Genomic DNA, 14,280 nt, shown 5'->3' with positions numbered 1-14,280 from the left:
GGACACTGTAATCTTCGTAAATATATGCTACTTGCCAAGCCTCCAAAGTTTGAAATCTGATCATGTTGCCATGGGCACGAGTCATTTTTTTCAGTGCCATTGTAACTTTAAGCAGTCACTAAATGAATGGTGGTAAGTCAAGGACTACTAGAAATGTCCTTTTGTTACTGTTTAAATCAGAGGTCGGGAACGATGGCTGTCTCAGGAATTCCGGCAGTTGGAAGTCCACAAGTCATAAAAGGGCCATCGTTCCCCACCCCTGGTTTAAATGATACATCAATCATCATGGACTACCTGTATTATCTGGACTACCTGTACTGTGGAATGTGATTTAGAACAAATGGGTTGGAGTTTTGCTTGCAGAAGCAGAGTATGGCTTGTAGTGAAATAAGACCTATATCCCAAACAGCCCACTTACAGACAGGCAAGGTAATGCAGTAAGATGGGAACCCCTAATCTGTCCTTTTATATTACAGCTTCATTCATTGCTCCTTGTTTTGTTTTAAAGGAATCCCCCAGACTAGTTACAGTTAATGAAAGGTGGAAGACTCTGTGGCAAAAAGTAGAATGAAAGAACCAAGAAATACTATTGGGCATTCTGTCCTTACTAGTTATGATTCAAACCATGCATCAAGTTTAGTCGCTTATAACTATTTTTGTTTTCCTTTAAATTAAAGATTTTAATGTGCATGTTTTCTTTTGTTTCTGCAGTTGGCGTATTGCATTGTGCAGTTTCTAGAGAAAGACCCTTCACTCACAGAACCTGTAAATATAAGAAATACATGCACAAATGAACATTTTAAAATATTGAATAAAATTTTTGCGGACTGGTATATTATTATTTCTAATTGATTTGTTTACTTTTTCTGCTTTAATTTAGGTCATTAGAGGTTTAATGAAATTCTGGCCGAAAACTTGCAGTCAAAAAGAGGTATATTTGATGAGCTTACATTCTTTATCTATTTAAAATAGATTACTAAGAAAAAGGGTAATCTTGGGACAGAAATCAGTTGTATTTCATAAGCAATATTATTAGGCCCCATATCCTGGTAGAAATAAAGCAATACTTTCTTAATGCCATCTGGAAATGTAAAAGGATGTTCTTAAAAGTAATATTTAAACTCTTATTTTTAATAGGTGCCAATCTGAAATACAAAACAATAAACAATATTGAAACATTCTTTACGTGATATTATCAATTAAAAATGCACTTAGAGTATTTCTTAAGAAACACCCCAATAATTGCAGCTAGTATTAGCAAATGAACATTACTTTTGTTCATAAAATTCAATTGAATTGATGCTTCTTTGGAAACGTAATAGATAGGTTGTAAGGAAAATATATTTGTATTTATTTATTTTTTAAAAAAATTATTTCAGGTCATGTTCCTTGGAGAGCTGGAAGAAATATTGGATGTGATTGAACCTTCACAGTTTGTCAAAATTCAGGAACCCTTATTTAAACAATTAGCTAAATGTGTCTCGAGCCCTCATTTTCAGGTCAGTATTGCAACTAGATGAGACTAATTATTATAAATGTGTTATGTCTGCAAGATTAGGTTCAGATTGGAGTTTGGGAAATGGTTTAAACATTAATGTGGAGTCTGATTGGAATTGACATCCTCATTAGATCTAATTCTTCTTCAGAAGCCCATTTCTATCATGTCTATTATTACAAATTAAGTATGAGAAGATGATTGGACAAATTTCAGTCAGATAGATATAAATGGCTTTCTGTGATATTATACTAGTAATAGTTGCTGATATTATTATTAGTATTATAACTGCCATTATTTTTAAAAGGACAATAATGTTAATTCTATTAGCTGTAAAAAAATATAATGAAATTTGTAATAATATTTGTTCCTTTTAGATGAATAGATTCAGGATTTTTGTTTCTTGTTTTTAGTCATGCAAGATTTTCAAAATTTGTGACAAGCAAATTCCACATTCATCTACCACTCACGCCTTTTCTTTCTACTAGGGAAAGAGATTGTTATGAAAGAATCAGTATTGGATCCATTCTAATAAAATTCTTACAGTTTACTGAAAAATAAATGGAGATAGGTATAAAAATGTTTGTTTTTAATTGCCCATGGAAATCATAAAAAACTTAATAGGATCGGGAAGAGTGATAGATGGAAAATATATATACAATTGTGAAAGATGCATAATTTGCTAAGTACAGTGGACTCTTTGTCCCTCATCTTTCTGTGTCAGTAGACTCCATCAGATGTAATTTAATATTTCAGGTCCCCAAAGAGAGAAATAAGTAAGGGCATTTAATTAGAGATATACAAAATTAGCAGGATGTACTGTTTTGATGTTCTGTGGAACATTCCATTTTTCTTCTGGTATATACCAGTCCAACCATTCTGGGGGGTAGTTCGATAGCTTATTGGAAGTCAATAATCAGTAATAGGAAATAATTTATGATATTTCAGAAATGGTTCTGAGAACTGTGTCCTTGCCCTTGTCCACATTCCCTTCTGAGCTAGTAATTTTGACTGGAAGTTGCTTTACTTTATTCTCTCTGTTCTCTCCTCCCACCAACACAAAAGTATTTGTAGGGGTGGGGTCAACACTGGCAAGATGGTGGATGGAGTATTGTAATGCAGTCTGAAGGGCCAGACAATTATGGCCCAGTATGCACTCACACATGCATGCATACCAAATATCTCTGCCTGTGTTGGGAAAACTTTATTGAATTTCTGGGGGAGACAGCTAAGAAAATTTACTCTACATAAGCAAATTCCTGCTTTTGTCAGTTGGGTATTACTGTTATAATTTCTTTTGGGGGGCAAGTTTTTTACTTGCTTTTGTTTGCAATCAGACATAAGCAGTTTTGAAAATAATACTCTTTTTTTTTACATCAAGGTGGCTGAAAGAGCACTTTACTATTGGAATAATGAATACATAATGAGTTTGATAGAGGAGAATTCCAATGTAATACTTCCTATCATGTTTTCCAGTCTATACAGGATTTCCAAAGAACACTGGAATCCGTAAGTTGTGGTTGCTGTTGCTGCTGATTTTGCAGTACATTTGTTTGGATTTAGTGCTTTATTTTGTATTGTAATATGGAGAACTACATATGAATGATGGTAATGTTATCAGTAGTTTACTATACTTACTTGGTATCTTGTATACCAGCACCAACTAGGGAAATGTAGACCATAATATTATTTCAGTCATCTAACAAAGAATAAAGTGTCCCTTTGTTACTTGAAAATACATATTTTTTGGGATGGAACCTGATTAAGTTTATTTTTATAAAAATCTTCACAATGCTTTTCATAAGGTGTTTTATTCAGTGTGCTCTACAGTAGAAAATGACTTTGAGGAACTGAATAAGAATTGTTTAAGTGAAAGAAAACTTGTGAAGAAAAATGTGAAACTAAAGTTTCAAAATAGTGCCCACCTATGTTTAGGTATGAGCCTAATAAGATCAGTATTTTTAATTTTATAATAAAGACCTTTTTCTGAGGTTCCACATTTTTAAAGAATATAGTGTGAGAAATACAATTTTAAATGTAAATGTTAAACATTTTAACAAATTTAAATGTTCTTTTTCTCTTGTGCCTTCAAGTAACTATTTTAGCTTCTTTCTGTTTTTCAAATTTGTATCTGTCAGCATTATTAAAATATAGGTCTAAATTTCCCTTTCTAGTATTGGGCCAGATTGCAAAAAATTAGCATGGGTTCCTAATAGATTTGGGGAAGTAAAGAAAGGCCTTATATCAAAAGAAAATTATTGTCTTTTATGGCCACTGCATCCAGAAAATTTGTTTAATCAATTTTAATAATGTTGTAGATGCACAAAAGCCTAAAACATTGTAGGTATGGAAGCTGACATCAATCATTCAAATGAAATGTCTCCAAGGGTGTCTTAAAGTCTTTGAGATTAGATTAGAATAATTTACCTTTTGTGAGTAAAATGAAAGGAATTTGAATATTACAAACATGAACACAGAACAAATCTACTACAAAATGTTTTCTACTGCTCTTCTGCGCTTTTTGAGCAGTTTGATGACTTTCTTTCATATTTTACAGGGCTATTGTGGCATTAGTATACAATGTGCTGAAGGCATTCATGGAAATGAATAGTGCCATGTTTGATGAGCTCACAGCAACTTACAAGTCAGATCGCCAGCGGTAACTTTTTAAAGCTTTTTGTCAGCTTTGCATAAAACCTGCAGTTTTTGGTTCCTTCCTTCCTTCCTTCCTTCCTTCCTTCCTTCCTTCCTTCCTTCCTTCCTCCCTCCCTCCCTCCCTCCCTCCCTCCCTCCCTCCCTCCCTCCCTCCCTCCCTTTTTGCAGTAATTGCATAATTTTCACACAAAATTGATTGCAATGCCTCATTTTTTTCTCCCTGCATGCTCATTAGCCTGGCCCTTGCAAGACATAGATGGTTATTTTTTTTCTCCCTTTATGAGATACAGTACCCATTGCGTAGCTTGTGAACTTGCATTCCTCACAGAACTTCTTTTGGCTCTATGTTATTAAAGACTTACATGTATCAAGAATTTAGATCTAATAAAAATCATACAGTTACAAAAAAAATAATAATAACCCCTCAACAATTTAATCATCACTTTGCTTGAAGATAATGTTCAGAATATACTAGACTTTTTGGTGGGGTGAGAAAGCATTTGACACTAACCCTTGTGATTTCTACCTGATCATTTACTGAACTCTCTGAGCAAAGTGACATATTTTCAGTCCTGCTTTTCTGCATCTGTTATCTTGATACATCCAAGGCTTTGACATTGCAGGATCTAGAAGAAGTGCCATTCATACAATCATTAGTTGCACCTTAGATAAAATGTTTCTCTGTCTTTTCTTTAATAATCCTTCTCCAATTATAGTTCATCTTTTGTCTGAAATTTCAGCTTATCCAAAGCAGCAGGTGAAACTAATGAGGAAACTTCGGGAACTCTGGGCAGTTTGCGACTTGGTGAAAGTCGTTTCTTTTGTGAGACTTGGGGTTCCCACAAGCAAAGCGAAGGGTACTGTATGTCATCAAGCCTTGTTAGGTTAGTATAGCCTCTCACATATTTTTGGAGGCCACAATGTTGTTTAATTCGATTACCAGGCTCTCATAGCTCACTGCTTTTTAAAAATTTTTAGAAATATGCAATGTAATTGGTGGGGTAATAGATGCTCTTAATATGATGTGCGCCTTCTACCTTATGGTTTAGACCAATTGATTCTATATTATGCTTTCTTATTAACTCTTTCTTTCAACTAGACAGAATGTTTAATGTGTAGGAATTTATAGAAAAACTCATATAAAAAGTTGCTACTAATATAATATGAATCATTATGTAAACTTGATTCATATTCATAGAGAAATTGTACAATCTCGGTTGTCAAGCATACAACTATCATATTTTGGGCATCTTGGCTGGAATCTTATATTAGTTAAACTCAAATTGTCAAAATTAATTTTCATTCATTTTCCATCAAATATATTTTAAAACTATACCTTTTTTAGATAAGAATTGAAGAAATTATAATTTAAGAATGATTCTTCACTGGTGTGGTTTGTTTATTCTTTTATTTAAAAAAAAAATAAAGCCACATTTCAATTATTACAAATCCAACCAAAATATTGTTTAGAACCAGATATTAACAGCAATGTGGTAATTATAAATACAGAAAACATTGATGAGTTATAGGATGCAAACCTTTTTTTTTTTTTTTGCTTTGGTTTTTATTAAAAGAAAGTTCTAAGATTTCAGATTGTTCATGAACGTACAATACTATAGTTTCTACATAAGTTTGATATGTATTTTTCATTCTAGGGATGAATGATTCATTCTATTATACAGATTTTGATGGTAGATTAGTTGGACTTTGAAAAATGGAAAATGAAATATTACAGAGCTTGTAAACAGGAAAAATATAAAAATCTAAAATAGCTATTTTGTAAAAGGCTGGTCTCAAAAATTTTGATCACCATTCAATTACAGTTCAAGGTGAAAATTAATGCTACCAACAAATGTTTTCATACATAATGAAACATAGGAATGTTATAAGTAAGGAGAGAACAAAAAAAATAATAATTCCTAGAAACAAAATGTACCCTTCTGGTGCAGGTTTATACTAGACTTTGTACAATGGTAACTTCTCAGTGAAGAGATACATTAAACAAAATATAGTTTTAAATGGCTTTAAATGCAGGAATTAACAACAAACTTATTTTTTTAAAAAAACAATACCACAATATATATTTGATACATAGCTTTATTTCATTAACTTTTAGCAATTTTTTGTTTATCTAGAGCACATTTTCATTCAACAGTGAAGAAATTCAGATACATTATGAGAGCCAATGATGCAACTTTTGGACTTGAAATAATTGAATATTACAAGGCACCATTTGCTTGTATTGTTATTAAAATCCATAATGTTACTATGACGTTTATCTTTTTTTATATTCAGTTTTAGAATTCTTCAGAGAAAATTGGATACTTGGTGCATAATTTACATCTAATACTGTTTTGTAGTGGTTCAGGTGTTAAAATGTTGCCATTTTTTAAAAATTTTGCTAGTGAGAAGAAAAAAGAGAAAGAACGTGAAGAACTATGGAAGAAACTGGAAGATTTGGAACTGAAAAGAGGTCTTAGACGTGATGGAATAATTCCAACTTAACAAAAAGAAACAAAGCAGCATTAATTAACCTGTGGAGTCACACATGTATGTAGTAGAAGATGGAGCAACAGTTTTCTGTATTGTGCAACTTTACAGTAGATTTCACATTTGTTTCATTATTACAACAGCACTGTATATATCTGTCTCTAAGTAAAAAAAAAATAAGGACTTCAATCCAAAGTTTGGACAACAGATGGACTTTTCAGAACTTAAAAAAAAAATCATTGTTTTAACCCTTTAAACCAGTCTTCAAAAGATCTGTTGATGAAAATTGCTATGTCCAAATTCCATTGTCAGGACCTGTTCCTTATTTATCATTAGCAGAGAGTGATACAACTTCAAATGTGAACAATCTTAAATTTAGCTTGTGTTTCTGCTAAACTGTTAAATGTATTTATAGTAAAAGAGAAAAAAAGATTGTCATTTTCTTATGAGTTTGTGTAACATCTTTTTCCTCTGATAACTATGATGTAATTTGACATTTTTTTCCTCCTTTTTGCACATCTTCTTGAGTTGAATGTTTATACAGAATAGGGCCATTAAAAATAGAGGTCCTTAATACTAAGAAGTTTTTTTTCCCTGGTATAAGCAACTTTTGAGTACCAAACTTGCTTTGGTGCTTCTCAGTGTGAACTTTATAAATAGTATGAGGTGGTTATAATCAGGATTGGGAAGTATGCTCTGAATTCGTCAATGAATCAAAGCTCATCTCACCAATCCTTAACTAAGTGTGCAGTGGCAACAACACAGACTTCAATATATGATCAGTATTAAATGTACACCGTTGATCATATGACCAGATTTGTGTTAGTAATACTGAGGCTAAATTATTGTATTTTTCTTTAGGCCATTTGAAAATAATTTTTAAAAAATACACCAATGAAATGGGTTTATGACTGTCATGATGGATCGAATATGTGTTAACAGGTGAGGGATGAGTTGAGTAAAGAGTTTGAATTATTTGAAGTTGTTGCCTTCCCTCTCTAGATATATATTTATTAAACATTCCAGCCAAAAGAAAAAGAAGAAAAAAAGAAAAGAAAAGATGTAATCTTTGGGGAGGAAAGATTTAGTGGTGAGTTTGCACCCTAATGGTATTTCTCATCACAGTAACGTCTTTTTTGCTTTGAGCTGGAATGGATTATGGATAACATGTTTCAGCATCCTAAAGGTGGATGCCAATCCCAGTTTTATTTGTTATCAAAAGCAGTTCTCAAGATGCTATTGAAAGAAGAATAGCCAAATTCTGGCAATCCTAATGTCCTGAGTATTAATAATAAAATTTAAAATGATTTTATATCAAAGGTGCATTGTGACCAAATTGTTCTAGGTTTAAAAACAAAGGAAAAAAGAGGGCTGTATTATAAGTATACATTACTGGCTATCTGCTTTGTATTTAAAAGTGGAATCTCACATCTTTGGTAGATAAAATGCTGATAAGACTTGTGTACAGTATATATTTAGCTAATGCAGGTGCATTATTATATACCGTAAGGTATGTGTTTTTCAGGATTTTTCTCCAGGATGCTTTTGAACTGTTATAGACAGCATATGACAATAGTGATTGATAATCCTAAACCATTGATCCGGCATTACTTACAGTATAAAACTAAGTTGTTGTTCATGAGTCTTTTGTGATATTTGCAAACATGAATTTACAACTTGTTGACATTGACAAAAATGTGGTATTAATTATAAGCTTGTATATTTTTTCTTCCCGCCATATAAATACCTGGTAGACTTTGTGGATTTATTGTTTTCACCCCCAGCCCCAGCTTCAGCCCCCAAGACAACTGGGAGAGAGAAAAAAACAATCCTATCTGACTATTTTGGGATTATCAGGTCACAGTTTGTACATATGAGTCTTTCATACTGATGTTGTGAATTGAAGAGCTTTGTAAAAACTTGACGCTGCTAAATCAGGGCAGGTTGGGGGATTCAGAATTAAACTAGTCATATATAACACTAAACACAACATGGTTTAATGGTATTAATCTAAGCCTCTTTTAAGAACATTGACTGGGACTCAATGTAAACTTGGCAGATGTTGCCATAGGCGAAATGTTCTATTTTAAAAAGTGCTGGAACAAAGGTGCAACCTGAAATTCTGAAGATGAAATAAATTTATAACAAATCATATCCCTCAGACCTTCTTGATTCTGACGGTCCTTTTTTATTGTAGGTTTTGGGTTTTAATCTGTTTCTCTGTAACAAAACTATTTTAAAGTGGCAAAAAAATTTAAAAATCCATGTTTTAGAGTTAGTGACTTCCAGTTGTTTTCAGCAGTGTTACCTTAGGGACAGTTTTCAGATCATTTTTTCTTTAGAGAGGAAAAAATACTATTCTACAGGCAGGTTTCTATCTGAAGAGGTATAAACATTTAATATGAGATTCCTTCCATTAAGTGGCTTTCTCTGAGTAAAGAACCAAGATGGGTCTGATTACTCAAGCCAGATTCCATTGCATTTCCTTCAGAGATATTAGGTTTGTCTGTTTGTTTTTTATATTTCTTAGCCACCCATCTCTCTTGGAGAGGGACTCTTGCAGGTGCCATATTGGTGGAGAATAGAGTAAAAACAGCTTCCCCACAAAACTGCCCCCCACCCAATGACAGGTCTAACTAATGTTGTACAGGTCTAAGCCTCTGTTACATCCATAATGGTGGAACACATTTAACAATTTTATAGCAAGTTGGAAAAAGTGCTAAATACAACATATTTTTAGCTCAAAAAAGATAAATATAGAAGTAAGGAGGAGATAATGAGCAGGAAGGCAGTGACAAATTTCCACAAGATCATGAAGGAAAAGATTATTTCTATAGAGGAAATAGACCAAAACAGTTTTAATGCATTGTAAAGTCTGCACACTGAATAAGAGAAGACACCTTCAAATAATGAATTTGGAGTTAATTACTGAAAGTAATAAGGACTTCTTGAAGAACCAGTCAGTCTTGGACAACATTTATGTTGAGGTGATGGTGGGCAAACAGTAATTCACATACTTTGGTGATGTGAAATGAATAGATGATGAACCAGAAAAAAATGGCTGTCTTCAGCAAGTTTGAGGAAAGGAAGAAAAGGACTATGAGTCAGACGATGGATGGATCAAGGACATTACCAACATGTTCATGTAAGAGCTTCAGATTGTAGCCAAGAACAGTTTAAAATGAGGGCCCTTTGTCCATTCAAATATCAGGGACCAGGTGCTCAGGGCACTTAATATTTAAAGTGCTTTTGTTTTTTTAAAGGACTTATTTGAAAAGAATTTGCTTTTGTTGAAGTGCAGTAAAAAAGATCCTAGGGATACAAACTGTTCTGGAGAGAGTTGTAGTGTTGGAGTCAACTACTAAAACTGTTTTTCCATTAAAAGCCACCCAGCTATACAGGGGTGGGCAATTAATTTTCCCAAGGGTTCCCATGAGAAACTGGGACGGTTGTGGAAGATTACCACCCTGATTTTTGCCACCCTAGCCCCCTGATGCTGCCCACCTTCCCCCTCACTGCTGCTCTCCTGATAACTGCTGATGCGCCATCTGATGCCACTGACACAGGCAGGATTGGGATTGCCCGTGGGCCAGATGTGGCCCACAGGCCATAAGATGCCCAACTTAGCACTTGCCCAATCTTACTTGATAGATAATTGAAGCATAGCCTTTCTGCATCAAGCAGAACTCTATAAGCCAAAAAATCTGAATTTTTCAAGGACAAAATTATTTCCTTTTTCAATGTAAAAAGTTTTTCTACAGTTGTTAAAATTATCTAAATCCTGGCTGAAGATAAATAGCATTTGAGCATAGGGCTTCGAGATATGAAGTCTCAAAATAATACTGTAAGCTGTCCAGAGTTACCTTGTGATAAGTTGGGCATCCAATACATTTAATAAATAAATAAAATCTAAAATAAAAAGACTCAGAAAATAAACCAAATTAATTGACTTCAATCTTTTTTAAAACATTCAGGACTCAAGATACTATTTTGTCTATTTTGACTTACGATCACAGCTTTGTAAACATTTCATTGCACATATTGTTACTTATGTTTTAAACTTAATTAAATGCTTTAAGACCTGAAATCCCCACAACTCTTGGACCAATATGACCATAGACATCTTTCTTGGGATCCATCAGAATCCTGCCCATTGTTTAATGTTTTTAATTTAAACAAAATGAAACCTAAAGGGGTAATTACAACTGAGATAGATTTCTATCAGATGCCAGTTTTTTCTACTCTCTTCATCATTTCTCCATTCCTTCTTCTAATTCTGCTGTTCATTTAATCCAGTAAAATCAGTATTGAGGCTCCAGGCACAATGTGGAGAAATATGCTCTAAACTCTTGTTTGTTTTAACCGCACACCCCCCCCCCCTAAATTTAATTCATGGTGCACAAAGCTCCAATAATCAAAAAGCATATATCGTTGAATTCTTAACAGTGAGGCAAATACAACTTTTTACTCCGGTCCATGGGTTTCTGGTTTAGAATGATGTTTCAAAATCTTAATTGTTATATTTTGTTACGCTTAAAAAGAAATCTAAGAAAACATTCAAGTTCTGTCATACTCTGCTGAGCAGTCAAGAAAACAGAAAAGAAAATGCATATGCTTTTTTAATGAAACAATTCATTTGCAATTCGATGGTGGGATTTGTGACAAAAAGGGCTACATAGATAACAGGAAATTTGCAATAAATCAGTTTAAAATATCCATCCTAATATGGGTATCTGCCAGGAGAGGTGTGTCAAAACCTCCAAGATTTTGGGTGAGGTATTGCAGTCAAAACGTAGTCCTTTTTGTATACCTAGCAATGTTGCACAAGGAATTCAGTTGTGATGCTGTACCTAACATCTTGGCAGATGTTGACTTCACTGCCACAAAAATGTATGATTAGATACATCTTTTTGTTGAGCTTAAAGCAAATACTGATTTAGCCTCAGTTACTAATGCCTCCCTCCTCTAGATCTATTTATTAAATTTATAGATAATTTATTCAGTCTGTCCATATTGAGTAAATAAAGATCTCTATAGCAAATATTGTTAGATGACCTCAAAATTCTAGCATCCTGAGAAGGCTAAAAATGTATCACCTGTCTTTGTCTCCAAATCATTCCTCATTTCCAAAGCTTGTAATTTGTCTATATTTAATCACTAAATCCTTGTGTTTAGAAATTTTTTGGAGGCATATATTTCTCTAACTTGGTATCACATAGATGTATTCAACTATGATGGCTGAAAATTATGGAAAATTTCTCTTACATATTTATTTGCATTATATGCTATTTTAGTAAGTACTTGAAACAGTCTGGTGTAAAGCTAGTTCACCCCCTCCATGGTGTACCATGGTTAGGAGCAGAGTAAGCGCTGAACAGACTCAACTAGCGTTTTAGGCTGTCAGGACTGCATTGTGTGTCTAGCATGTGTAGATTTCCCTGACATTGTATGCCATACGCTAAATAATAAATAATACTTGAAACAGTTGATAATATTCTTAAAAGTATAAGATGCATAAATTAAATAAAATAGGCACAATCTGAGAGAAAGGATGAAGGAAGGCTGATAATCAGTCTTGATTAATGCTGATCTGGGACCATAATAAAGATTGTTTGTCAATCTTGATCCCTGGCAACCGCACGGACAAGTGAGGGTCCTTGGTGCTCTCTGAGCTTGCTTCTTTTCTTGCAGATGTTTCATTACCAAACTAAGTAACATCATCAATGCTGGTTCTGAAGTGTTTGACACCCATATGTGGTAACAATAAAGGAGAATATCTGCTAGCAATGATGATGTCACCTAGTTTTGGTAATGAAACGTCTGCAAGAAAACAAGTAAGCTCAGAGAGCACCAAGGACCTCTCATTTCAACCCTTTATTGGTACATGGACAAGTTCAGACAATTTTCAGAAGTGATTTGCTGTGGCTGCCTTCTTCCTAGTGCTGAGGGAAACTCATTGGGGCAATTAGCTTTGGTGCCTAAAGCAAGAATTCAAGATTCCCATTCCGAGTCCAATTCCTTAATCACTAGATCGGATCTTTGATTTTAGTGACTTAACTTTTTTTGAATTGTGTTGTGGTTGGTGGCTTCAGCACAAGAGGGCAGTAAAAGCTTAATTTCTACTTTGTAAAACTGTTGAGGTCCATTGCACTTTTTAAAAATAGAAATCCATGAAAATATTTGGAAACCAGTGGAACTAGTGCATAGGTATGAATGAATGAAAGAATGAATGATTATCATTGTTTAAATAAAAGAAAAGTTATGTGGAATCACTGTGAGCTTGAGCATTTCTGCAAGGGTCTGGTAATATTTGCTAGTTATGAACTAATGAAATAGTAATCTAAATTATAAGTCTCTTCCTTGGACATTGTTGTAGCACAAATTCTCAATCTTGGCCCACATTTGCTGGACTTCTGGGGAAGAAATAGTGAAGATTGTTCCACTGAATGCAGAGCTAACTACCATGGCAGAATGATGTGCTAATAAGTAGAGCAACTCTGTAATTCTCCGGAAAAGGAGAAGACTTGAGATCACCCACAATGCTCCAGACAGTTGCTCCTCACGAAGATACTGCAGAAGAAACGAGAGAATGTCATCTTCACTCAAACCACAGTTGGTGCATTTATGGACAAATTTATGGTTTTCATAATTCTTCTTTTCTAATCAGTTTTATGAATTGTTAACAGCTTTTTCCTTGACTTACATAGTTCATTTAGTGACCATTCGAAGTTATAACAGCACTGAAAAATGACTTATGACTGCTTTTCACACGTATGACCATTGCTATATCTCCATGGTCATGTGATCAAAATTCAGATGTTTGGCAACTGACTCATATTTATGACAATTACAATGTCCTGGGATCATGTGATCACTCTTTGTGACCTAACAATCAAAGTCAATGGGAAAACCAGGTTCACTTAACCATGTCACTAATATAATAACTGCAGTGATTCGCTTAACAAATGGGGCAAGAAAAATCGTGAAATAAGGCAAAATTTACTTAACCACTGTCTCGCTTAGCAACAGAAATTTTGGGCTCAATTGTGGCCATTAGTCAAGGACTACATATATGGAACCTTTGGATTGACAAGTCTGAAAACACCAGGTGAGTTTCCTTCAATCTTTATTGAAAGAAATTTTAAACAAGTTTAAGAAAGGGCTTAAAATAATCCAGTTTTGTTTTTCTGAATAAACAGTGAATGTGTGACTATAACGTTGATTTTGGAAATTTACAGGCAGTCTAAGGGTCCAGGTGGATTTGAAATGAGATTTTGAAATTAATTATAAAAATGTCTCCTGTTTGAAAATGCGATTTTTTTTTAAAAAAAAAAGAAAAACCAGTACAATTTTGAAGGTTGGAGACTAAAGGAGATCAGAGTAATTCTTAAAGACTACAATTAATAAACGAACACTTAAATTTGATGTAAATTCTTCGACAATGTGATTAAATTAATAGACCAGTGAAATGCTGTGGACATAGTACACTTAGACTTCAGCAAGGCATTTGACAAAGTAGACCACAACCTGGTAAGCTGGAAAAATGTGGGATAGACACCATCACTACCAGATGGATTTGTAACTGGCTGACAAACCATACTCAACGAGTCCTTAATGGCACTACATCTACATGGAGGGAA

The 14,280-nt window shown here is 33.9% G+C and overlaps 1 protein-coding gene across 7 annotated transcripts in view; it reads left to right on the top strand.

Moving 5' to 3' along the window:
* PPP2R5E (protein phosphatase 2 regulatory subunit B'epsilon) overlaps positions 1-8,794 on the top strand; it is a 69,077-nt gene extending 60,283 nt beyond the window's left edge. For 4 of the 7 annotated variants that reach the window (XM_034433552.3, XM_087882017.1, XM_087882022.1 and 1 more), the window contains 7 exons: positions 712-765; positions 881-931; positions 1,380-1,499; positions 2,877-3,004; positions 4,053-4,154; positions 4,891-5,034; positions 6,556-8,794. In XM_034433552.3, coding sequence (XP_034289443.1) covers positions 712-765; positions 881-931; positions 1,380-1,499; positions 2,877-3,004; positions 4,053-4,154; positions 4,891-5,034; positions 6,556-6,655 — 699 coding nt within the window. In that variant the 3' untranslated portion in view covers positions 6,656-8,794. The remainder of the gene's footprint in view (positions 1-711; positions 766-880; positions 932-1,379; positions 1,500-2,876; positions 3,005-4,052; positions 4,155-4,890; positions 5,035-6,555) is intronic. The other 3 variants (XM_034433553.3, XM_087882020.1, XM_087882024.1) reach the window with 1 other exon arrangement.
* The last annotated feature ends 5,486 nt before the right edge of the window (positions 8,795-14,280 follow it).

This window comes from Pantherophis guttatus, chromosome 1, assembly GCF_059756535.1.
Source record: "Pantherophis guttatus breed Tessera chromosome 1, ASM5975653v1, whole genome shotgun sequence".
NCBI classification, from domain to species: Eukaryota; Metazoa; Chordata; class Lepidosauria; order Squamata; family Colubridae; genus Pantherophis; species Pantherophis guttatus.
This window is presented reverse-complemented; position numbering and strand designations above follow the sequence as displayed.